At 36.8% G+C, this 24393-nt stretch overlaps 1 protein-coding gene across 3 annotated transcripts in view; it reads left to right on the top strand.

The window, feature by feature from the left end:
• The window catches only part of CEP128 (centrosomal protein 128), a 382829-nt gene that overhangs the window by 354033 nt on the left and 4403 nt on the right, over positions 1–24393 (top strand). For all 3 annotated transcript variants that reach the window (XM_032593431.1, XM_032593430.1, XM_030319713.1), the window contains 3 exons: positions 3092–3169; positions 7670–7783; positions 19354–19462. In XM_032593431.1, the coding sequence (XP_032449322.1) occupies positions 3092–3169; positions 7670–7783; positions 19354–19462 (301 nt within the window). The remainder of the gene's footprint in view (positions 1–3091; positions 3170–7669; positions 7784–19353; positions 19463–24393) is intronic.

Below are 24393 nucleotides of genomic sequence, written 5' to 3'. Positions count from 1 at the left end.
TACCTACAGGCCTGGACTCATTGTCTTCATTATTTCCTATTGTACCATTGCAGATGCCTTAAAAATCTCAGCATCTATATATATAATTTCTTTAAAATAAATTCAGTCCACTTTTCTTTGTATAATTCTCACATCTTTTGCATGTGCACATTTCTCCCCCCAGTGAGTTACAAGCTCTTAAAGAACAGGACCTGTGCCATCTATGTCTGGTGGATCTTTCTGTGATACCTAGATACACATCTGATGTTACCCGATTGACGAGACTATAAGGATGAAGGGAAAGGCTTGTGTATCAGAAACAATTTCTGATACTGAGGAAGATGCTAAGATACTTAGAAACAACACATGAAAGGAATATAAGTAAGCCACAACTAAAATAAGATGACGAGAAAGCTTAAAGACCTTAATGGAGATGTGGGGGGTGGAGGAGGAGAGTAGAAAAATAACTGTACTTAAGAAAGTAGAAGCCAGTGATTTTTTAAGGTTCAAATATATGTATGTATATATTTGCCATTTTGAATATGCATCCAAAAACTATCAAATAGTCAAAATAAACTAGTATGTGAAAATATGAAAGAAAAAAAATTTTTCACACAGCCACCTGGTTGAAAATTTGAAGCAAAAATATTTGCATAACATGCTGAATTTTACAGTAGGGAAAGAAATCATTTGCTTATTTTAAGAACAAAATGAGTTTACCATACTTCTCCCTGGTTCAGAGGGTCACTTCTAAATGAGAAGATTTATGGGATTAAAAAAAAAAAAAAAAAAAGGGAAATAAAGTTTCCAAACTACAAGGCTATTAGAATCATTGTTTATGAAGAAGATTTTATTTGACACACAAAAAAATTTTGCTTTGAAATCACCATGGCATTGATTTGTATTTTATTGTTAAAGGGCCAATATAATTCTTGGGGGAATTTTACTATTGAAATGAATATAACACATATGGTGGCTAAAATTACTTGCTCTCCTAAACCTACATGTTGGGGCCTATATTAAGAAACATGTCATTTTGATGAATCTTTCCTACATATGAAAAAACAAATGAAGCCATTTAAAATGCATGGGCCTTTAAGTGAACACATGTGGAAAAAAAAAAAAACTAACAAGCATATAAATGTTAAGCAGAAGGAAGAAAATACTAAATCCTTTAAATGGAACTGGAAAAGAAGATTTTTACGAACTTGAAGAAACAGCGCATATGACTTCCAGTTTCAAAATGGTAATGTGAGGGTGTTTCTGCTCTTCTCTCAAAAATCACACTTGAGAAATAAGAATATAAAGAGAGAGAAACACCGATTTATGATTGACAGCTAAAAGGTAGAACTCCCAAGATGGAGAACACGGAAGGGAAAATGGTAAAATGACTCAAAACAGAGAAGTTAAAACCCAAGTGCCTATCAAGGGGATACAGATGGAAAGCAAATATCATTCACCCTGAAGAATTTTAGAGATGCTTTTGAATTGGATGTACTGTTTTCTACAGAAGGAGAAGGTGGAAGTGAGTGTATCAAAAGTGTCTGCAAGGAAGAGTTAGACTCTCAACTCTGTCTCCATCCCTACCCCCACACAAACCTTGCAGAGCTGTACGCATATGTTCTGGAGAAGCTCTGTACTGGAAGTGAAGGCAGGCAACAGCATTAGGATGAGATAGAGGATTTGAAATAGAAGATTAAGTGTAAGTGGGTATACCAAATGATGATAACACCAGTTCCTAACCCTGTCTAGTTCCAGGGAAACTGAACTTCTGAGAAAAAAAAAAAAAAAAAAAAGAATCCTCATATAATCTGGAGCCTCCTCCCCCCCAAAAAAAAAAAAAAAAAAAAAAAAAAAAAAAATTGACCACTTGATTAGCCTACATTTTAATTATGTAATTCTCAGGCATTATTTTCAATAATTAAGGCAACTGTGCTATGTAATCATTAACAAACCCCGAAATCTCATGACTTAACACAATAGAGGTTGATGTGTCACTCATGTGAAGTCCAATATGGCTGGCGGCTCTCCTGTCTTGTGGCTATGTCATCTGAAGCTTGTGGCCTCCAAGTTCCTCATGACCAGGGCTGGGATGGGACACATAGGCTCTTAACTGACTCAGCTCATAAGTGAGACATGTCACTTGTACTCATGTTAGGTTGTTCAGAACCATTCACCTGGGAGATGTAAGGGAGCAGCACATAGAATATTGGGTGGCCAATAACTTTTCAACAACTCTTTGCAAACCTACGTTCAGGTTCTTGCAAGGCATTGCACTTTCTTCCCATGCATCAGCCATAGGACTTGTGGTTTATTTCACTGAATAATTGCAACTCATTTTAAATCTAAAAGCTAATATCTATTGACTGAGGATACAGAGATGTGCTGTCCCTGTGACAAGGCTAAGAATGCAGAAATGCATATGATACAGTCTCTGGTCTCAAGGTTATTCCGCCACTTCTTAGTTTATATTGGCTTTGAAAGAATTTTCAGATCATTCCCTCTTAATGTTTATATTGGTGGGTGTAAATCAGTGACCACCTAATCAAAGACTAAGTTTTTGATTTATAATCAACAGGATTTTGTGTCCCTGTGGCAATTTTTTAATTTCAGGTGCTTCTCCAAAGTTTTATGACAACCTCCTCTTCCTTTTGAACTAAAATAATTGTTGAGAACTCTTTTCTTCTTTGTAATGGCAACATGTGAGGATCTCTAATATGCTCCATAGAGAGGTAACTGCAAATTCATCTATCCCTCAATATTATTTGGTGCTTTATTTCTGATGTTCACTGAAGCAGGTTTGTAAATTAATATTAATATGAAATACTCTATAGAAAGTTTCATAGCATGTCAGTTGAAAATAATTATCCAGGAAGAGTTTTTATGTGAGTCAGTTTTGCAAATGCATCTCATATACTTCGTGAAAGGAAATAATTCTTCTGAATTAAAAAGATACAGTTATCTTAGAAATACTATTATATCTGTTCTTATTTGACTAAATCTATAGCTTGAACTGCTTCTACCCTGGGTACAAGTGGTTTTTAGTACTTGGATTCTGAGAGTATTGATCAATTTTTTATAATGTTTGGTTTCCTTATGTTTTCTTTTTCAGAGTACCCGAGTGGCCTTGGACCATCTGGAGTCTGTGCCTGAGAAACTGAGCTTACTAGAAGATTTCAAAGACTTCAGGGTGAGAAAGAGTTGGCTTGTCTCTTTCAGTATTCTTATCTGACTGAGAACATTTGACATCTTCCTGATGTGCAAAGAAAGTTGTAGGGAGGGAGGAAAGACCAAAAAACATAGGGGATTTTTAATACTCCATCTTATCAGACTTTATTGATATTTGTCAAATCAAGATTGAAAATACTGGAACTTACATATTAGAGGAAAAATAGAGACTTTTACCCTCACACTAGAAGCTCATTTGGCCTCCCAAAGCTTTAACTTTAATTTAGAAAAACCTAAGATTCAAAAGGGGTTACATATTACACTGAAGATAGCTTTTTTAATTTATTATTTTTTTAATTTACATTCAAGTTAGCATATAGTGCAACAATGATTTCAGGAGTAGATTCCTTGACGCCCCTTACCCATTTAGCCCATCCTCCCTCCCACAACCCCTCCAGTAACCCTCTGTTTGTTCTCCATGTTTAAGAGTCTCATAATGTTTTCTCCCCCTCCCTGTTTTTATATTATTTTTGCTTCCCTTCGCTTGTGTTCATCTGTTCTGTGTCTTAAAGTCCTCGTATGAGAAAGAGATATTTGTCTTTCTCTGACTAATTTCACTTAGCATAATACCCTCTAGTTCCATCCACGTAGTTGTAAATGACAAGATTTCATTCTTTTTTGATTGCTGAGTAATACTCCTAGACAGCTGTTTTGATAAGCAATTTCACCTTATGAACTATCTTCTTTTTTTTTTAATTACAGATTTTCAGAGTACTGTTTGTTTTAGAGACATGAAGGTACACAGGTTATTTCCATACTATGATAGTTGAATTCAGATCCACAGTTTTAGATTTTACATCTCATGCTATTTGTTAATAGAACTCTACAAATCATTCCATATCTAGGAGATTAATTACACGTGTAATTAATTACATGTGTAATTAATCTAGGAGATTAATTACAAAAGTTACCTATTGTAACTTTTAAAGTTTTCATAGAGGAGAGATGCAAAACAACTATCCCTGCCAGCAGTCCTGCCAAACAAGGTTCAGGCCAGAGAATATCCCTTTTGGGATGAATACACAATGGACAGTTTTAGCAATTTATAATTTTCTGGCCCCATATGGCTGAAGTTAACAATGGTGAGAGTTCTCTTTGAAAACCATGAACCTCTTATTTCACATTGGCTTTAAAATATAATATGTTATATTTAGGTTTTGTTTGTATCTAACATATTATTTGAGAATCTAGTGAGTAGGAAATATAGCCTGATCATGCCATATTGATTACTGGAGGCACTGATACGATGTGGCTCTCAAGGTCTGCACTATCTTAACATCAATTCACTTAGCATATTTTGGTAGTTCAGCAACTAAACATAATTGAAAGGGATCCAGGGTTGAGCTGACATATCCAGAAATCTAGACTATAACAAATAGAACAAATCCAAGTGTTTCTAGTACATTTTGCTAAAGTTTCAATTCTTTCTCATGATTTAATTATGTATTTGAATTTTTTTAATGCTTGTTTGTTCTTTTTTTTTTTTACATTTATTTATTTTTGAGAGACAGAGTGAGACAGAGTGCAAGCAGATGAAGGGCAGAGAGAGGAGGAGACACAGAATCCAAAGCAGTCTCAGAGCAAGCATTCACCACAGAGCCTGATGTGGGGCCCGAGCCCACAAACCGTGAAATCATGACCTGAGCCGAAGTCAGACATCCAACCAACTGAGCCACCCACGTGCCCCATTATTCTTTAGAGAGAGACAGACAGACAGAGACAGAGTGGGAGCAGGGGAGGGGCAGAGAGAGAGGGAGACACACAATCCGAGGCAGGCTCCAGGCTCTGAACTGTCAGCATGGAGGCCAATGGCCCAACGCAGGGCTCGAACTCCCCAACTGTGAGATCATGACCTGAGCCGAAGTCAGATGCTTACCTGACTGAGCCACCCAGGCGCCCCCCATGTATTTGCATTCTAAATCCCTGTCAAAGGATTATGAAACTAGTATCCAAGAAGATGTGATTTCCACTCACCCTAATATTACCCAATGTGGAGAGTAGGCAATATGTTACACCCATATATATCCTTTCTGCTTTTTTCTCTGTAGCTAACAGAAGTCATCTAAGGGAAGGAAGGGCAGACAACAGGTGGCGTTTGTCACTGAGAAACCGATGTCATCTTATACCAGCATAAAAATATAATTTAGCCTCTAGTGACAGCTCACCTTTTCTCCAGGGTCTACACTGAACAGGATATTCATAAGTACAATTTAAAAGTTTAGTACCGTTGGGGCACCTGGGTGGCTCAGTCAGTTAAGCCTCTGACTCTTGATTTCAGCTCAGGTCATGATTTCGTGGTACGTGAGTTTGAGCCCCATGTTGGGCTCTGGGCTGACAGTGCAGAGCCTGCTTGGGATTTTGTCTCTCTCTCTCCAAGTAAATAAATAAACTTAGAAAGAAAAAAGTTCAATACTATTACCAAAAGGTTTTATTATTATTTTTTATCGTATGGGCTAGTGATTATCTCCAACTCTAGCTTATATATACACACACATATGAAGATGCCTATATAGTGAAACTTTGGGGGAGAATATTTTCCAAAGTTCATAATTGTACTTTCCAATATTAGTCATTAAAATTGAAACCTTTAGCTTGAAATGGAAAGGAGTTCATTTAGCAAGTATTCTGCACTACTATGCAGCAGGCAGTAGCTAAGTTCTAACCCTGTATTACTTAAAAAAAAAAAAAAATCCTCAGACATGCTACTCATGGGCACTATCTTCCCCCAAGTTACAGCTGAAGAAACTGAAGCTTGGAGTATGTAAATTAGTTGGAACTGGGACCTAGTTCCATGTATTAACTACAAAACCCATTTTCTTTGCCCTACTGCCTCTAGCTTGAAACCCACTCTCTATGTACTCTAAAGTCATCTCTACGATTAAAAAGAGCTTATTTAGTCAACCTAATGATGTTTAATTCTAAAAATCAGGATACTGTCAACAAGAGCCCAAAGATGTAAACTCTGATCCAAGCTCATGTACCAGGCAAAATTACTTCATATAGTACTTATATCCTCATCCCTAAAACGAGGGGCTTATAAAATATTATCTGCATGATTCCTACTCACACTGGCCTCACTAGCATATATATGAAGATGTATTTCACATGTATATTTCTTGTTAATACTACAGTCTATTAGGGGTGCCTGGGTGGCTCAGTCAGTCAGTTAAGCGTCTGACTTCAGCTCAGGTCATGATCTCACAGCTTGTGAGTTCGAGCCCCATGTTGGGCTCTGTGCTATACGGCTCAGATCCTGGAGCCTGCTTCATTTCTGTGTCTCCCTCTCTCTCTGTCCCTACCCTGCTTGTGCTGTCTCTCATAAATGAATAAATGTTAAAAATTTTTTTTTAAATAATAAATTAAAAAAATGCTACAGTCTATGACTCTAGGCAAATATAAGCTATAGCAAATACATATTTCATCCTATTTAGATAGCCTTGGCTTTTTTCTTTAAACATGTCATAGTGTCTCTCATTTTTTTTTAAAACTTATTTTGAAAGAAGTGGCTCAACTCTACAATTCCACATTTAAACTTTACATATTTGGTATGGTAGGAAGGGAACAGCATTGGGCTTGAAGCCCAATCTGTCACAAATTGCCTAGTCTTGGGCAAATCATTCTTAACTTCCCTGGGCTATAGCTTTTTATATATAAAAATGAGAACTTTGGGATTCTAATACCCCTTCCAGATTGAACACTCAATAAGTTCCTTGGGACTATTTGGGGAATGAGATCCCATAGATAATTTTTCTTACATATGCAAATCAGTTGCCCTCATTTTATTCTAATTTTTCCCCTAATTCATAATGGAAACGTCTAAGTAACTGGGTATCGTGACTGCTGTGTTCCATTCTCTCCCCCCGAAAAATGGAGGAAGGGAAGAAGGGAAGGAGAGAGAGGGGAAGAAGAATGAATGAATGACCCCAAAACTTTTCTTAATTTCTTTATACCTGAATCTTTTTATTCTTTTGAGGGCAGATGAAATACCCTTCAGTTTCAAAGTCAACGTGATATGCTGGTTAAAAGGTAAAATATTGTTTAAGAATTAGTGATAACGAGGACTCTACTCTCAAAGGTAAATTGTTTTTTAACATAGAATATTTTGATGTCAGATACTACTCTGAGAGATAGTACACAACATTCAAAAGTGTGTCGTTAATGACCATCTTTGGACAACTCACTGCTACTTTAACCTTTTTCCCTTCAACTAAAGGATGTCGATCATTTCAGACTGGCATAGGACTAGTATAAAAAGGACACAAATACCAATGTGGGACCCTGTTTTTATTTTTAAGGTAGCATCCAGAGACTGTTTTCTTCTTCCTCCTTGGCAACCTGTAATTCCCCTATATTTCCCTAACCACCTATAATTATCAATACTTTCTTATGTGCAATTCAAGTACTGATTTTCCTCTCACCTCCTGGTTTTGACATTGCTGTTTTTTATTTTTTTGTTTTTCAGGATTCCTGCAGTTTATCTGAGAGAATTGATGGGAGATATTCTAAATACAGAGTTCACAAAGAATCTCTTCAGCAGCGCCGAGATGATACCAAGTACGGAGTCAAAAACTCCAAAGTAATGTCCTTTGTATCCATTTTCAGTCTTTGAGCGTTACCCATGTTTATGGCTATAACCTGCTAGGCTACCCCTGTAGGGTTCATGTAAGGATACTTGTAAAAGAAAAGATATTACTCTTCAGTTTTGTGGGAGTAGAGAATAAAAATCCAAAGATTTTGCCTGTAAATTTGCACATGGGAACTATCTTTAATTTTATGCCATTGTTGCTTACTATGTTGTCTCTTGGCTTTGATGTTGTTTAGGAAATTTGTGTGGAAGGAAACCCCTGGTCTCTAGGTTGGCCAGAGACTTGACATAGGTAGTTGCCCTCCTCTGTGTGTAAATCCAGCCACTGTCAGTGCTGAAGTCTCCAGAAGGTCCAGTAACACATAGTACTTTGTAAACTACAGTCTTGGCATTTATAGTCCTTTTTTCCCTGAGGATATGAACTCCATTCATCTACTTCAGCATATGGATCACTGGTGTGGAATCAACACAGGAGCCTGGGAACATTTGACCATATTGACAAAAAAGTCTGCCCTTCCCTAGAGTCTCCCCAAAATCCATCTGGGGTTTGGGTGATTTTAAACCCATTTGACCCTGAACAGTTTTTAGCTTAGAGCAGGGTTTCTCAACCTTTGCATTAACATTTGGGCCAGATAGGTCTTTGTTATGGAGCCTGTCCTACGTGTTATAGGACATCTAGTGGCATCCCTAGATTCTACTCACCAGATGCCAGTAGCATCTTCCATCACAAGTTATGGCATCAAAATGTGTCTCCAGACACTGCCCAGCATCCCTAGTTTGTCCCCCATTCAGAACACTGACTTAGAGAGAATCCATCTATATTCAAATGTATACTCCCAAGTCAATTTAGAAAAAAAAAAAAAAAGGCAAAGGTTCTTCTGTCTTTTTTATATTCTCACAGACCTCAGTATGTATGAATATTCATTATACTGTATATATTCACTTATTACAGCCAAACATAATTATTTCTAAGAAGCTTCTTCCCTCCTCTGAATGTAATTGGATAGAATGCTCAGTGGATATAAAGGCAGTGTTCATTTTCATAAGCCCTTCCCTAGCATGCTTAAAATGAGCTCTCCACTTGCACCATCCCAAATAAAAACAACACACTTATGCCACATTATTGATGCTCTCATTGTGAAAAGGGCATCCTGTAACTCTGTGCCCTTTTCCCTTTGTTTTTTGTCATTTGGTATTGATGATAACAGTGACCTTGTTGTCTCTTATAGCATATCCTCATTTCACTAAATCAGCTCCCAGCATCCCCAACAGGTCCCATATACTCAAGCATTTCTCCACCACCTATAGGGTCTGCTCCTAACCTTCAACAGAAGCACAAGAGTTAGGCAGCAGTAGCTAATAGTAATAACTACTCATTGTTGAGCCAACCACATAAGTTGCTCTTTTTGTAGGTGTCACAGGCTTTATATAAGCATTCTCTCATTTAATCCTCCCAGCGACAGGTTGGCACCATTAGTTTTCCTCTTCCACCATTGAAGATTATAGAGCGATTAAATGGTTGCACCAGAGTTAAAACCTAAATCTGCCTGACTTCAGTAATCTATGTCCTTGACACTAAGCTATCATAGTGTATATTTGGACCTCATAAACCTTCATGTTTCTAGCACCAAATGTAGAACTATATTTTTAATATGTGAAAGTCAGTTGTCTCCAAAAATACACACACAGTACATGTCTCTTAGTTCAACAGAGGTCTAGATGCAAATGAAACATTTAAAGCATTATTTCCCACTACAGTTAGATTTGGTATCAGGTGAATCAGTACCGTCTCGTGACACCCAGATTGCTTTACATCATTGTAATTTCCATAACAGCATATGGCAAAGCTATGAATGGGTAACATGTTCGGCAAGTAATCTTGTTGGAGTTCTCTTTAAAAATTATATTTGCAGCGGAAGAGGAAATCGGGCCTGGTTTGTAAGTGAGGCCACCACTTAGCAAAATGAGAAAAAGTTGAAAATGTCGCAAATATGTAGTTCAAGTATAAGAAAAGGGCACAAAGCACATTTTATGATGACATTGTTCCACATTCATATTACTTAAACATTTTAAAACATTGATCCTTTTCAGTAATGAATATGTACACTATCACCATTTATAACAGATGTCTGGCCTGAAATAATGCAGTCATCTAACTCAACACTCATGAGAGTATATTTTTGTAGTCATTGGAGCAGAAAACGTGGGAGCACATTTTGGCCAGTTGTGGATACCAACAATGATTTGCTCATGTGCTTTTTGTGAAAATAATTCATTGAAAAAGTTTCAAAAGAAGCATGAGCTCAGATGGGCAGTGAGACAGTGGTTAATCGTTTCTTGGCTTCAGGGATAATCAAAAAAGCTACCTCTGGTTAATTATTGACATCCTAAAGAATACGCCTCAAGTAAGAGGCATTGGTACTCTATCAAGAGAGAAGGTGTCCTAGTTTTATTTGACATTATTTCTGCAGCTATTAACTTCCCACACGTATTTTGCTAGGAGAGTTCAAAGAAAAGGCACATTGCAGCAACTTGAATTTGTTGGTTCTACTGACAACTGCGGTTCTGGGAAATCACTTGCTGTAGGATTCAGTTTAATTCTACAAACATACTGTGCAGCTACCACACTGCAAAGCCCTGTACTACGTACCTGTTAGATGTGAGGATGCGGGATGTAAAAAGATGCAGAAGGCATGGTCTTTACAGAGGGAGTAGTTACCTCTCTGTCTTAATCCTAATAGATGATTCTTGCATAATTGTGTTAGAGCAGGAATCAGCAGACTACCTCCAGTGGGGCAAATCTTGCCTGCCAGCTGCTTTTGCAAATAAAATTTTACTAAAATACAGCCTCACTCATTTATTCACATATTGTCTGTGGCTGCTTTCACACTCAGCAGCAGATTTGAGTAGGTGCAACAGAGACTAAATGGCTCAAAAGGCCTATATTTGCTATCTGACCCTCTAAAGAAAAAGTTTGCCAACCCCTGGTCTAAAGAAAGGGGAAATGGCCAATCTAGTCTTTCTTCCTTTACACATATGTGTAATATTTCCTCTTCTTTATTTACCAGTCAAATAAGTACTTCCCAGGCTCTTTGGAAATTCATAATACTTATCCATGCATTCAACAAATATGTACTGAGCGTAAGTTATGTGCCACAAACTTACTAGGTGCATCGGCTCACATCAGTGAACAAAAGAGACGAAGCTCCCTGCCTTTTTGGAGCTTCCATTTCTTAACTGTAGGATATACGTGTTTGTTGTTGTTTAATTAGAACATTCAACAAAATTTGGGTCTCTACTATATACAAGCACTCTGCTAGGGGCTAGAGGCAATGACATGATAAAGAAAAGTCATTACCAACCTTCAGGAATTCAAAGCCTTCACACAAACTGTAGTGCAAAAGACAAAAGGATAACTACTGTAACGGAAGCCTCAATACATTGCAGCTGGTGTTCAGAGAAAAGAAAGATGCTTCAAAGGCTTTTGAAAAGAGGTTTGTAATGACAAGGCACAGGGAAGAGTATTGTGCACATTTGTTTGGAACAGGATCACTATTAGCATTACAGTTGTAGAACCCTGACTGCATTACTACTGACCGAAAGTTATCTGTTGGGATAACAGAACCATATTGGCAACTGACTTCTCTCATTTTATTGCTGTTGTAAGAAGGCGGTGAGACATCCAGCACAACCCCCCTGCTGGTGGAGAGTAGGGTTAGCAGGAAGCATAGGAGGCAGGTTCCCTTTCAGCCAGGGCTACCGTGATCTCCTGCTGTTTACTTCCATGGCAACCAGATGGGTGAGATAGGTGATGGGGATTAAGGAGTGGCCTTGACATGATGAGCACCGGGTGATGTATGGATGTGTTGATTCCCCGTATTGTACACCTGAAACTAATCCTACATTGTGTGTTAACTAGAATTTAAATAAAAAGAAAAAAAATCCAATTTCTACAAACCTTTCGAGATCCAGCAGGACCAACATCCACAGTTTCTGAGAGCATAACATAGTTTTGTATGAAGCTGACCAGGTTTACTGGACAAAGCCTGATCTAAAAGTTTATGTTTGGAATTCAAAGCTGAGTCTGACACAACATTTTCTCTCCATGTGTAGACACCAGAAGCATTTCATGGCCTCTCTTTCATCTGATTGGGTTTCTGTAGGACATACAGGCTTCCTTGCTGCCCCAGCTGTTTCAAATAGAACAGAATGTTCAAAAGTCAACATAGCATTCCTAATCTGAATTCACAGAGGAGCGTGGTTTTGTCCAAGAAATCCCCATTTGCTGCCCGCCCTTTTTGCTCTTCACTTATGCTAAATACGTAGTTTTAATTAGCAGTGGGTTTTATAGTAAAATCACAGAAGGCATGTTTTGTTCCCTTCCTTCCTCCTCCTGAAAGAAAAATCATGATTTTCAGTTTCTAGTTGAAGACTTTAGTACATAACGTCTTTTAAAAGAAGCAGATGTTTTACAGGATAAGATGAGGTAGGTGAGGAAGTGTTGACAATGGCTTTCAGCACAGTTTATGAAGGCAGAGTTTGCCAAAGCCCTTTGTTGTATTTGTTCAATGTAAGCATGCGTATGATATAAGTATAGGCTTTTCTCCTGGAAGCTGTTTCTCCCTCCTTGAATCTCTTATGATTTGTTTATACTTTGCTCATAGCAATTAATGGCTGTTAGCTCTTTGTCTCTCAGGTCAGCTATTTCTGTACATATCTTAAATCTTCTACAACAGTAGCTGCTAAAACGTGCTATGCACAATCCTGGTACAATTCAAGATTATAGGTGATTTTTATTTAATAACCATTAAAATACATCACTAGTGTATTATTATTCAAGTAATTTTACGGATGTTGCTTAGAAACAATAGTATTAGCTGTGGGAGAATTTGAGGAGCTTTAACCCTGTAATAATCCAGGTATCTCATTTATAATCACTTCTCTCCATGGTTTGGTAAGAAATAATATATAAACTCTATGCAAATATAGCTCCAGGCCTCCCCCATGCTCAACCAATCTCCCATCCTTTAAGCCTCTCCTATATAGAGACTTAGGGTGCAAGACTAATCTTTAACATGAAAGAAAATAGTAAGTATAACTGTAGGAGATTACTGAAATTTTGGAAATGCTTTTGAGGACACTATTTGCTTCATCTTTTACTCCAATATACAATGTGTATACTATTATACATGTTAAGTTGGTGGTTAATTTTTTTCCCTAGCTTCAGCCTTTCTGGAATTCTAACAAAAATTTAAATGCTGTTTTCCCATTAATGCTTAGATGACTCATCTGAAACTTTGTAGGCAATCAAATCATGCTGAAATTTGAAGAGATTTCTATTCTTTTGAAGTGATCAATAGTAACTTGCCAGCCATAATATTTAACTAGTTGATTTCATCTAGCTCTTAAAAGCTAAACAAAAGGTTGCCAAATGAGTTGGGGTTTTTCTTTGTTATAAATTTGAAAATAGCAATGGGTCAAAGGTGCTTCTTTAGGAATCAACAAGATACTTAGATGAGCACATTAATTTTTTTAACCTACTTGAGCCCCACTCTACCAAACCTAGTTCTCTGTAATAAGCACCATACTTTTACTCTGCCCAATAATTTACTCAACAAGAGCATTAGGAAAGATTGTGGAGAAACTCACCTATAAAGATAACACTTTTAATCATCTTTAATTCAGAATTCTAGATACTAAAAACATAAGGAATACTAATTAAATGTCTTAATAGTTTTAATTAAAAATGTCACAACGTACTTATCCAAACAATCAGTTTCCTTTACACTTTAAGAGAATAATCACTGATTCCAGTGAGGCACCATTATTAAAACAGCTTTGATGCCTCGCTTTGGTTCATAAGTTGGTGGCACATATTCTTGAGTATCCTTATTTATGGCAAATTTTTATTTATGGCAAATTTTTAGTTTCTGAAAATGGACTGAAATCATGTGGATCCAAATATGAAGTACATAAAAAAATAAGTACAATCTTTTTCATTAGTGACTCACTAGGAATATTAAATTGTATACAATAAAATATCAATTGAATAAAGATAAACAAATGGCCTGATCTGGCACAGTATTTACATGAGTCTCTTCATCCGTGGATGACTGTGGCTTTAGGTTTATAGTACTGTTATATAAATTTGAATTTCCTGTGGCAAAGATAGTTTGCATATAGTACTGGTTGTTCAGCGGTTCTGTTCAGATGGATTACAATCATAAAATGTTAGTGCCCAGAGGACTTAGACATGATCTGCTCCATTTGCTCTCATTTTTTAACATGAAGAAACTGAGAGTATGAGAATGGCAATCTCTTCTTTCCCAGCTTCAACCATGGCAAACTTTAATGTCTGTACTTTGGCCAAGGAATGAGCCTACCTGACCATTTTTGAATTCCTTAATGCAAACAGTACTGTGCTAAATTTTGGAACATTGGGATGGGTAGATGGAAGGATAGAGACAATGAAAGCCTTACTCTCATTGAGGTTAAAATTAAAAGCGAGAGTTGTAGCCATGCAGGTTGAGATATGGAAGGCAGGCTTTAAGTAAACTATCTGCCCAGCCAAACTTCCATATAGGAATAAAATTTACTGAAGAGGTTAAGCTTTTTGGACCACTTACAGAGAATTGGGAATTAGCAGTGGCAAAGAGATGCAGGTACGGTGCATTGTTAGGCAAGAGACAAATTCAGGAAAATATTGCTGCCACAGATTCAGAAACACGTAAGTGTTGTTTTTTTTTTTTTTCCCCTTCTCTCCAGGGGAAGGGTTGGATAAATTAAAATTAAAAAAAAAATTAAATGTATCATCTGTCTTCTAAACTTTGAACTTATAATATTCCTGGGAGAAAAATACTTGGTGGGCGTCATTAAATATTAATCATTAGAGATCAGTTTAGCAAAGAGATTTAGTCAGGTTGGAACCGCTTTTAAGAAACCAATTACAATGTGGGTTATGAAAGAGAAGTGGAAGAAACCCAGGGAAAATATTAGAAAATGCAAGTCCCTTCACCCAGTGGAATTTTTGCAGGGAATTCTGGCTAACTAGCTTGTTGAGACTTAAGACAGCAATAAAAATAGGTCCTTGTACTAAGGATATAAGAATTGGTAAAAAGCAAGAGCTAGAATTCCTAAAATTGCAAAGAATCTTCCTTTTTAACCAGTATTTCCATTTAAATATTTAAGTATTTGATTGAAAGGTAAGAATTAAAAAAGAAATCTTAGGTTACCTTGTAAAATTTAGTTGTATAGAAATTCCACAAATTAAATATCAGTATAAAATTGGAGAATATGGAAGGTTTTTTTTTTTTTTCATATTCTAGCATGTTGATTGCTCAAAGGGATTATGAAATATTTTTCTTTGGGGGTGTTCTTTTAGGGTTCATTTCATTAGTTATATTTCAAGCTAATGAGGGATTCTGACAGTCTTTTGAAGACCTATAAAATGTTGCAACTTAAAGATGTATTAGAGTTAAGCTTCCTCATTTTCTGTATATGAAAAGGAATGTGAGTGGTTGAAAAAGTCAACAATTTTAAATGGAAAGGGGTATTTAGTCATAAATTGTACATACCTATTAACAGGGTGTCAAAATATATGAAGTAAAAATTGATAGAATTACAAGGAAAAAATAGATCCACAATTATAGTAGTTGAAGACTTCAACATCCCTCTCAGTAATTGATAAACCAGTAGGCAGAAAATCAGTAAATATATTGAAAACTTGAGCAACACTATCAGGCAACTAGATTTAACTAACATTTATAGGATACTCCACCTAACAACAGCTAATTACATGTAATTTTCAAGTGCACATCTAGCATTCTCCAAAATCGACTATTCTGAGCAATAAAACAATTCTCAATAAATTTAAAATGATTGGAATTATGTGAAGTATGGTCATCTAACCACAATGGTATGAAGCTAGAAATCAATAACAGGAAGATATCTGGAAAATTCCTAGAGGGAAAATAAACAACATATTTCTAAATAACCATTGGGGGATCAAAAGGAAAATGAGGAAATATTTTAACTCTATAAAAATAAAAGTACAATTTATCAAGATTTGTGGGACTCAGTTAAAATAGTGCTTGGAGAGAAGGTTATGACATTAAATGTGTATGTTACAAAGAAGAAAAGTCTCAAATCAATAGTCCATGTTTCCACTTTATGAAACTAGAAAACAAATAACAAACCTAAATTAAAAGGAAGGGAATAATAAGGAGCAGAAATCAATGAAATAGCAGAAAAATGAGGGAGGGGCATGAAAATTAAACAGGATTTTTTGAAAAGATCAAAAAATTTTTAAAACCTCTACCCAGCTCAATTAGGAAAAAGAAAAGGCACAAATGCCAATATTAAGACAGAATGAGGGACGAGTGCCTGGGTGGCGCAGTCGGTTAAGCGTCCGCCTTCAGCCAGGTCACGATCTCGCGGCCCGTGAGTTCGAGCCCCGCGTCGGCCTCTGGGCTGATGGCTCAGAGCCTGGAGCCTGTTTCTGATTCTGTGTCTCCCTCTGTCTCTGAGCCTCCCCCGTTCATGCACTGTCTCCCTCTGTCTCAAAAATAAATAAAGGTTAAAAAAAATTTTTTTTTAATAAATAAATAAATGGATATTAAAAAACACCCTTAAAATGTGTCACCTCATAATTCTACTTCTAGAAATCTATGTTAATAAATTTAAAATGTGGACCAAGCTTTATTCACCAAGATGTTTATCAAATTATAATAGGAAAAAAAAAAACAACAACGGAAATCAGACTTAACATTTCCAACAATGGGACATTACTCAAATAGACTATGTTATAACCATAATGATGATAATGACAATGGTAGAGGAAATTCCTGTATCTAATGTTACATGAAAAACTAGGAAACAAAATTGTCAACAAATATAGAATCCCAATATAAAAAGGTATTTATAAAGAAGAACCAGAAAACATACCTTTACATTAGGCTAAAAGGCTATTTTCAAATTTATTGCATTATTTTCTTCTCAATTTCTTCTCTATTTTCCAAATTTGCTAAGAATGAAATATGTCAGTGACATATTGTAATTGTCATATGTCAATAAGCTGGTTTATTTATAATTGAAATGTAAATTATTCTTTTTCTGTAAATAGAAAAAATATAACTCACACTTTGATGCTAGTTGCTTTTGTTTTAGAAATTTAAAACAGTGCCTTTTGGGAAGAATGAAAAGGATTTGAATGTCTTTGGGTGCTTTATCCTTCCTCTGGTAGGCTCATCTTGAGGCTGTCTTTGCACTATGTTTCATTCAGCAATGCGCCCAAACCTGCAACTCCGCTCCTCTTCTCTCACTTTTTCAGCCCAGGTATCAATGGGCAAAAAGTACATTTGCTTCCCTTATTTTTTCTTTTTCTTACTGGTCCATAATGATCAAAGCCTCTGTTAGTGGGAAGCCATTTATTATGCTTTTCTCCTTCATGCTTTTCATATAGAAGCCATAATTAAATGGAGATTTCTAGCACTGGTTGAGAACGTAACTCTCCTTTTCATTTGTGCATCTTCCAGCTCCACCCAGGCCTTAAGTAGTTCATGTCTGAACTGTGATAAGCTAGCTCTGTTGTCCCATGTCAGCTCATATAAGTAGCTATTGAAATACACTGGGGACACAATGTATATCCTTTTCTTTCCAGAGATCCTATAGTGAATGATTTTTAGTTTTTTATGAAATCCCCATAATTAGTAAAAACCATAAGTCACTTGGTTAAAAAACCTCAGGGCCTTGTTCTGAAATAGACCTAAACTTCCTTTTGGTACATGAGGCTAATTATCTTGAATCATCTAAGGATTATGTCCATGCTTTTAGCTCAGAATAAATGGGCCTTTTATGATTCTATATAAAATCGTTTGGGCTTTTCTTTTGGATTTGCATACATACCTATGTGACAAATAAAATGTTAACTTGGTATCTGATACAGAAAATTATAACTAATTCATCAAATAGTCCTGTGGCATGAGGCCCTATTCTGTGGGTCCATGTTTTGAGGGATCTATGTGGACCACCTAGACTCTGGCAGCATTCATGATCCCTTCTTCGCCCTTGATCCCACAGTTATCCTCAATTACAGTGTTTTCACTGGTCTTCCCACTTCAATACGTACGCCATTCCAATCTGTTCTCCACATGGTGACCAGAGTATCTTTGAGAAATATACATCTAAAACCTTTGATTTTAAACCTTTGATTGCCGTGTAATGGTACTTAAGAAGAAGAAATCCCAGATCCAGATCCCACCTCTGGATATCACTGTATTCACTTCCCCCCCTCCCAGTTCATTGTGTGGAAGTCATGGGCCTTCATACAATTCTTCAAACACACTAAACTTTCTCACTTCTGCACCTTCACACAAGTCTGGTACATCAGCCCCAGACCACCATCTCCTGCGCCCCCTTACCTCCCACTTCCTCATCCTCCACTCATAAGTTTCTGCCTGGCCGACTCATACTCAACATTCAAATATTGCTTTAAATATCACCTCCCAAGGGGGCCTCCTCTTGACCTATAATCTAAATTTAACTATTTCCTGTTCTTCTTACAGTACTCATCATAATTCTTCATTATGTTATATTCTGTGTAGTTTATTTGGCACCTTTCTCTTCTGCAAGCCTGAAGGTTTCATAACTGCATACCTCAATATTTTGTTGCTCTTTGACCAGTGCATACTAAGTACCCAATAAATTGTTGCATGAATGAATGAGTGGGGGGGGGGGAGGAAAAAAGCAAAGTGTCGTGTAAGTGGTTAGAACACATTCAAGAGAAAACAATTGCAATTTCACTATTATAAAAAAATACATTAAAGTTTCTATTTTTAATCTAAATAAATTACTTGAAGTTAAAATTCATTCCCATTTTCAGCTAAGATTTGGGTACAAGGACACATTCATACAGTCCATGAGGAGAGGGCCTTATTCTCTATTCACGTAGTTTATGTATTAAATATTTGTTGAATGAGTAAGGGAATTAGTGTAATCATTATGGAATGCAGTGTAGCTAAGTGTATTTAAAAACATCAAATTGTTTTTATTGACCCAGTATTTCCACCTAAGAATTTGTCATAAGGAATAGTCCTAAACATAGAAAAGGTTATATATTTAAAGATATTCTCACAGTGTTATTTATAGGAGTAAAACATTGGAAACCACCTAAATGCCGAATAAAGTAATAGCTGAGGAAAGCATAGTTTATCCACTCGATAGTAAATGAGTAACACAAGCTAAAGGTTAGGATAATATACAGACTTCAAAAGTGCTTAGAGTATTAATGTAAATAAATGAAGAACACAGTTTTAGAACATGTATAAATCCTATCCACAGGAAAAAAAGACTGGAAAGAAATATGTCATGCTGGTACAGCCATGGGTGATTTCCTTCTGTCTCTTTTTTAATGCTTTCATATTTTCTTTAACATGCACATATTTTTTTTACAATTAAATTGTTGTATAACATAGCTTGTATATTGATGTTCAGTTTCATTTTCGGTATATTTAAATGAATCCCAATCCTTACATTTTGTAATCATTGAACTGACTTTGTTTTAGGATGACGGAATCTTTGCTGAGAGTTCCCATGCTCTTAGGTTAGACCACTCCCCGTCTTGGCCTGATCGCGGTCACTTCCTGTCTAGTCCACGATTTTCACACTTGAATTGTAAGTAATGAAGTCCTGTACCAGTTTTTAAATTGGATTTAAGGAAAGGCAACTCATGGAGAGATTAAAGTGTAAGGCAAGCACACGATAGTAATATTCATGTTAGGAGTTTGAAGAAATTGTTATTATGAATCATACATGTAACATTTATCTTACCCAAGTTACTAAAAAGTGTATGGAATCCCTTCTTTTCAGTCCTTACACTTTTCAGAAAAACTTACAATGATCGCCAAAGGTAATAATTTTACTTAAACACATATTTGTACGTGGAGGTTTCTGGTAACTGTGGAAGAGTGGGTAAAGGAAGTTAGATAATATTATTATAAAATTCAAGTCATCAAAAAGTAGAAAATCTTTTCATAGAACTAATCAGAAATATATAATCTTGTGCAATGAATAAGGATACTAATTTGGTTACTGGCTGGTTTCATTCTGTGAATATCCTGTAAATGTGTATAAAATGTTATCAATGCCAGTAAGGTGTGAATCTGTTGACCCAGGATACTATCCACACCATTTCCGCCTCTTCTTCCTTACTATACGTATTCTTCAAGTCCCAGCTTGTATGTCATGTCCTTAAAGAAGCCTTTGGAACCTACAGGTTTAAGTATGGTGTCTGTTAAAAGTGCCCATAATGTATTAAAGTTTTCCTTGAAAACCCTTCTGATTTATTTTTTTTTATCTGAGTGACTTTGTGTTTAGTGATTAATCTCTTCATCAAAGTGTGAATTCCATGATAGGAGCGATGTCTGTTTTGTTCACCACTGTTTCCTCAGTGCCCTACATAGTACTTGGAACATAGTAAATGCTCAGTTAATTAGATGAATGAGTATATGACTCTTTTTTTTAAGTCCACTTTTATCTAAACTATTGGATCTCAAATGTTATTTCATGGATTCTTATTTAGATAATCATTTAGCTCCTCAATTTACCACAGGCATAGAGTTTGTATATTAAATCTGACAACTCTGTCATTTAAAAAATGCAGGTGCTATAAAATACAATACCAAAATAAGCCACAAAGAAGTAGGTCAGATCCAAAAGTGATCACTCTCATTTTTGCTGATTTATATTCATGCATTCATTGAATAAATATTTATCAGTTTCTGATAAATGGTTTGGTTTTTATTATATCATTATTATTTTATTCCAGAGGCTGAGCATCTTCTCTGTCCTGTCCTAACCATTTTACCAAGTGATTTTATATAGCTGCATAAAATCCCTGCTGTTCTAATCTGGCAGCTGCCCTCCAATATGGATTGTGTCTCGGGGCGCCTGGGTGGCTTAGTCGGTTAAGCATCCAACTTCAGCTCAGGTCATGATCTCACGGTTCATGGTTTTGAGCACAGCATTGGGCTCTGTGCTGACAGCTCAGAGCCTGGAGCCTGCTTCAGATTTTGTGTCTCCCTCTCTCCCTGCCCCTCCCCCACTTACTCCTTTCTCTCTCTCTCTCTCTCTCTCTCTCTCTCTCTCAAAAAAAATAACACTAAAAAATTTTTAATAAAAAAATATGGATTGTATCCCAAGTTGATTATAGTACCTCAGAATCTGATATACACATAAGCCAAATTTTTTATGTTTCATATAAAGAAATGGAAAATTTTCCTCAGGTCTGTTTCATGTACATAAACATGGAGGAGAGGAGAGTAGGGACAAAGCACCAGCAAACATTATAGTATCCCACCCATTAAGACATTCAGGAGCTTGGAGATAAATCAGCACCATGATATGAGCACAGAGGTCAGTATTCTGCTATTTAATTTTGCCATGATGACTTTCCTAAGACTCCATGGAAAGGCACCTAGAAAGTAGTGGTTGGGAGACATTGTGGGAAAACATCAAGATTTTTAGATTTTATTAAATATTATGACAGGCAGTGAAAGAAACTACATCCAGCTTTTTACTCAGTAGCATTTCAAGACCAGTGGTGGTCATTTCTCTGTGAGATATTCCTCACAGGAAGCCATAGGTTTTATATAAATATACTGGCTCAAAAGGAAGTAAAGTTAAATAAGAATGGGAAAAAATATCATTGAATACATAACTTGGATATGAAAATACATATTATAGTCTCTATTGTAAAATCTGACTGAAAAATTTAGTTTAAAAAGTAAACCTCTTCATTAAGTTATTGTTAACTTATTTAGTTAATTTATTAATTTATTTTTTTTAAACGTTTATTTATTTTTGAGACAGAGCGAGACAGAGCATGAACAGGGGAGGGTCAGAGAGAGGGAGACACAGAATCTGAAACAGGCTCCAGGCTCTGAGCGGTCAGCACAGAGCCCGACACGGGGCTCGAACTCACAGACCATGAGATCATGACCTGAGCCGAAGTCAGATGCTTAACCAACCAAGCCACCCAGGCGCCCCAATTTATTAATTTATACTTTTATGCTTTACTATTCCTCTTTTTGACAAGCCTGTTTTATGATTTTCCTCTCTTCCTACCTGCATGCTTTCAAGAATACTTTTAAAAATTTAATCATAGGTGCCTTATTGTTAATAACTTTCAGTGGTTGAATTGAACTTATTTCTAGAAATCATAGTTCTTCTTATTTATTTTTCTGATGAACTTTGAAATTTCTGTGTTTTTCACAATGTGGTATTTTAATTTTTTTTTCAACGTTTATTTATTTTTGGGACAGAGAGAGACAGAGCATGAACGGGGGAGGGGCAGAGAGAGAGGGAGACACAGAATCGGAAACAGGCTCCAGGCTCCGAGCCATCAGCCCAGAGCCTGATGCGGGGCTCGAACTCACGGACCGCGAGATCGTGACCTGGCTGAAGTCGGACGCTTAACCGACTGCGCCACCCAGGCGCCCCCACAATGTGGTATTTTAGATCACCCTGAATGCTTCTCCATTTTTATACCACAGTTTCAGCTTAGTTATAGAAATTGTCCTATCATTTTTCTTTAACCTCCTTTTAAACCTCCAAAATTGGGGCGCCTGGGTGGCGCAGTGGGTTAAGCGTCCGACTTCAGCCAGGTCACGATCTCGCGGTCCGTGAGTTCGAGCCCCGCGTCAGGCTCTGGGCTGATGGCTCGGAGCCTGGAGCCTGTTTCCGATTCTGTGTCTCCCTCTCTCTCTGCCCCTCCCCTGTTCATGCTCTGTCTCTCTCTGTCCCAAAAATAAATAAACGTTGAAAAAAAAAATTGAAAAAAAAAAATAAACCTCCAAAATTGAAGAGGAGAGATCTCAAGACCAACAAAGAGAAAAATGAGCCTATAATAAATTGATCACACAGAGAACAGAATGTGTCTTTTAAAATAGCATTAATGGGGGCGCCTGGGTGGCGCAGTCGGTTAAGCGTCCGACTTCAGCCAGGTCACGATCTCGCGGTCCGTGAGTTCGAGCCCCGCGTCAGGCTCTGGGCTGATGGCTCAGAGCCTGGAGCCTGTTTCCGATTCTGTGTCTCCCTCTCTCTCTGCCCCTCCCCCGTTCATGCTCTGTCTCTCTCTGTCCCAAAAATAAATAAACGTTGAAAAAAAAAATTTAAAAAAAAAATAAAATAGCATTAATGTCCTCAGAGATAGAAAATATTACATCCATTAAAAAGAAGAACAAGATGCTATGAAAAAGGAACACAATATAAGAGGTCTCAGAAATTTAAAATATGGGGACACCTGGGTGACTCAGTTGAGAATCTAACTCTTGATTTCAGCTAGGTCATAATGCCAGAGTTGTGGGATCGAGCCCCACGTTGGGCTTTGCACTGAGCATGGAGCCTGCTTGATTCTCTCTGTCTCCCTCTGCCCCTCTCCCCCCACTCAAAAAGAAATTTAAAATATGAAAAACCAGAAAGGTGGAAAACAAAGTTGAAACCACAAAGAAAATAGAAGAAAAAGAATGGGACCGTAGGAAAGAAAAGATATTTAGAAAATCCATTCCAGAAGAATAGTACCTGGTTAGTGAGGGTCTCGAGAGGAGAAAACAACAGCCTGGAGTAGGAAGGTTAGAAGGGCCCACCCAACTGTCATCCTGAGATTTTTCTTCACCCTCTTCTTGTGCTGATGCCCAAGTTTCTCAGAACACATGCCTTCCTCTGTTTGTCTCAGTTCTTTCTTTTGTGGTTAGCACATCAAAGAAAGAAAAGGGAGGTAACTGCTTTCATTCTTTGTACTTCGGAAAATAGATTTCTTCTATTCACCCTTGACGAGACTTTGGCTAGCTATAAAATTCTGGGTTGAAAATGACTTTCCTTCTGAAGTCATTGTAGTATTCTCTTCCAAAATCTAAATTGCTGTTGAAAAACATTGTCTTTTTCTTTTGACCCCACTCCTCAGAAGCGATCTTCTCCACCATCACTACCACCCAACCCCCAGCCCTGGGACCTTTTAGGATCTCTTGTTTAACCCCAGTGAGTTTTGTGATGATTTGCCTCCCTGCAGGTCTTACTTTATTTGCCTTTCTAGCTATTTGATGGGTGGGCCCTTTTAATCTGGACACTCATGTTCAGTTCTCTCAGATTGATAGAAAAAAGGAAAGATTCCATCAGGAAAATCTTTAGGAAATAAACAAACTGTTAGGTTATTTGATTCAGTTGAGCACTTAGAAGGAAAACTACTGAAAGACATATGGCAGATCTCATTGAGCAATTAGAAATAATTAATGATAGTCTCAGAGAAAGAGCAAATAAAAAAAAAAAACAAAAATAAAAACATAGGTCAAATAATAACTCCAGGGGGGAAAAATGGGCAAGAAAAGAAACATTGTCATAGTATACTTATTAGGTTTGTGTGAGCCATGTTTACGTAGTCATGATATTATAAATACTACTGACACAACTAGAAGTTCAAATGTAACTATATAAGGAGGATGGGGTGAAGGGAAGTGGATGGGTGTGAATAAGTCTAAAAATGATAAATCAGAAAATAGCAATATAAGCTGCTTTTTCTTACAAAAATTGAAGTAAATACAGAAAATAAA

This window comes from Lynx canadensis, chromosome B3 (genome assembly GCF_007474595.2).
Source record: "Lynx canadensis isolate LIC74 chromosome B3, mLynCan4.pri.v2, whole genome shotgun sequence".
In the NCBI taxonomy this organism is placed as follows: Eukaryota; Metazoa; Chordata; class Mammalia; order Carnivora; family Felidae; genus Lynx; species Lynx canadensis.
This window is presented reverse-complemented; position numbering and strand designations above follow the sequence as displayed.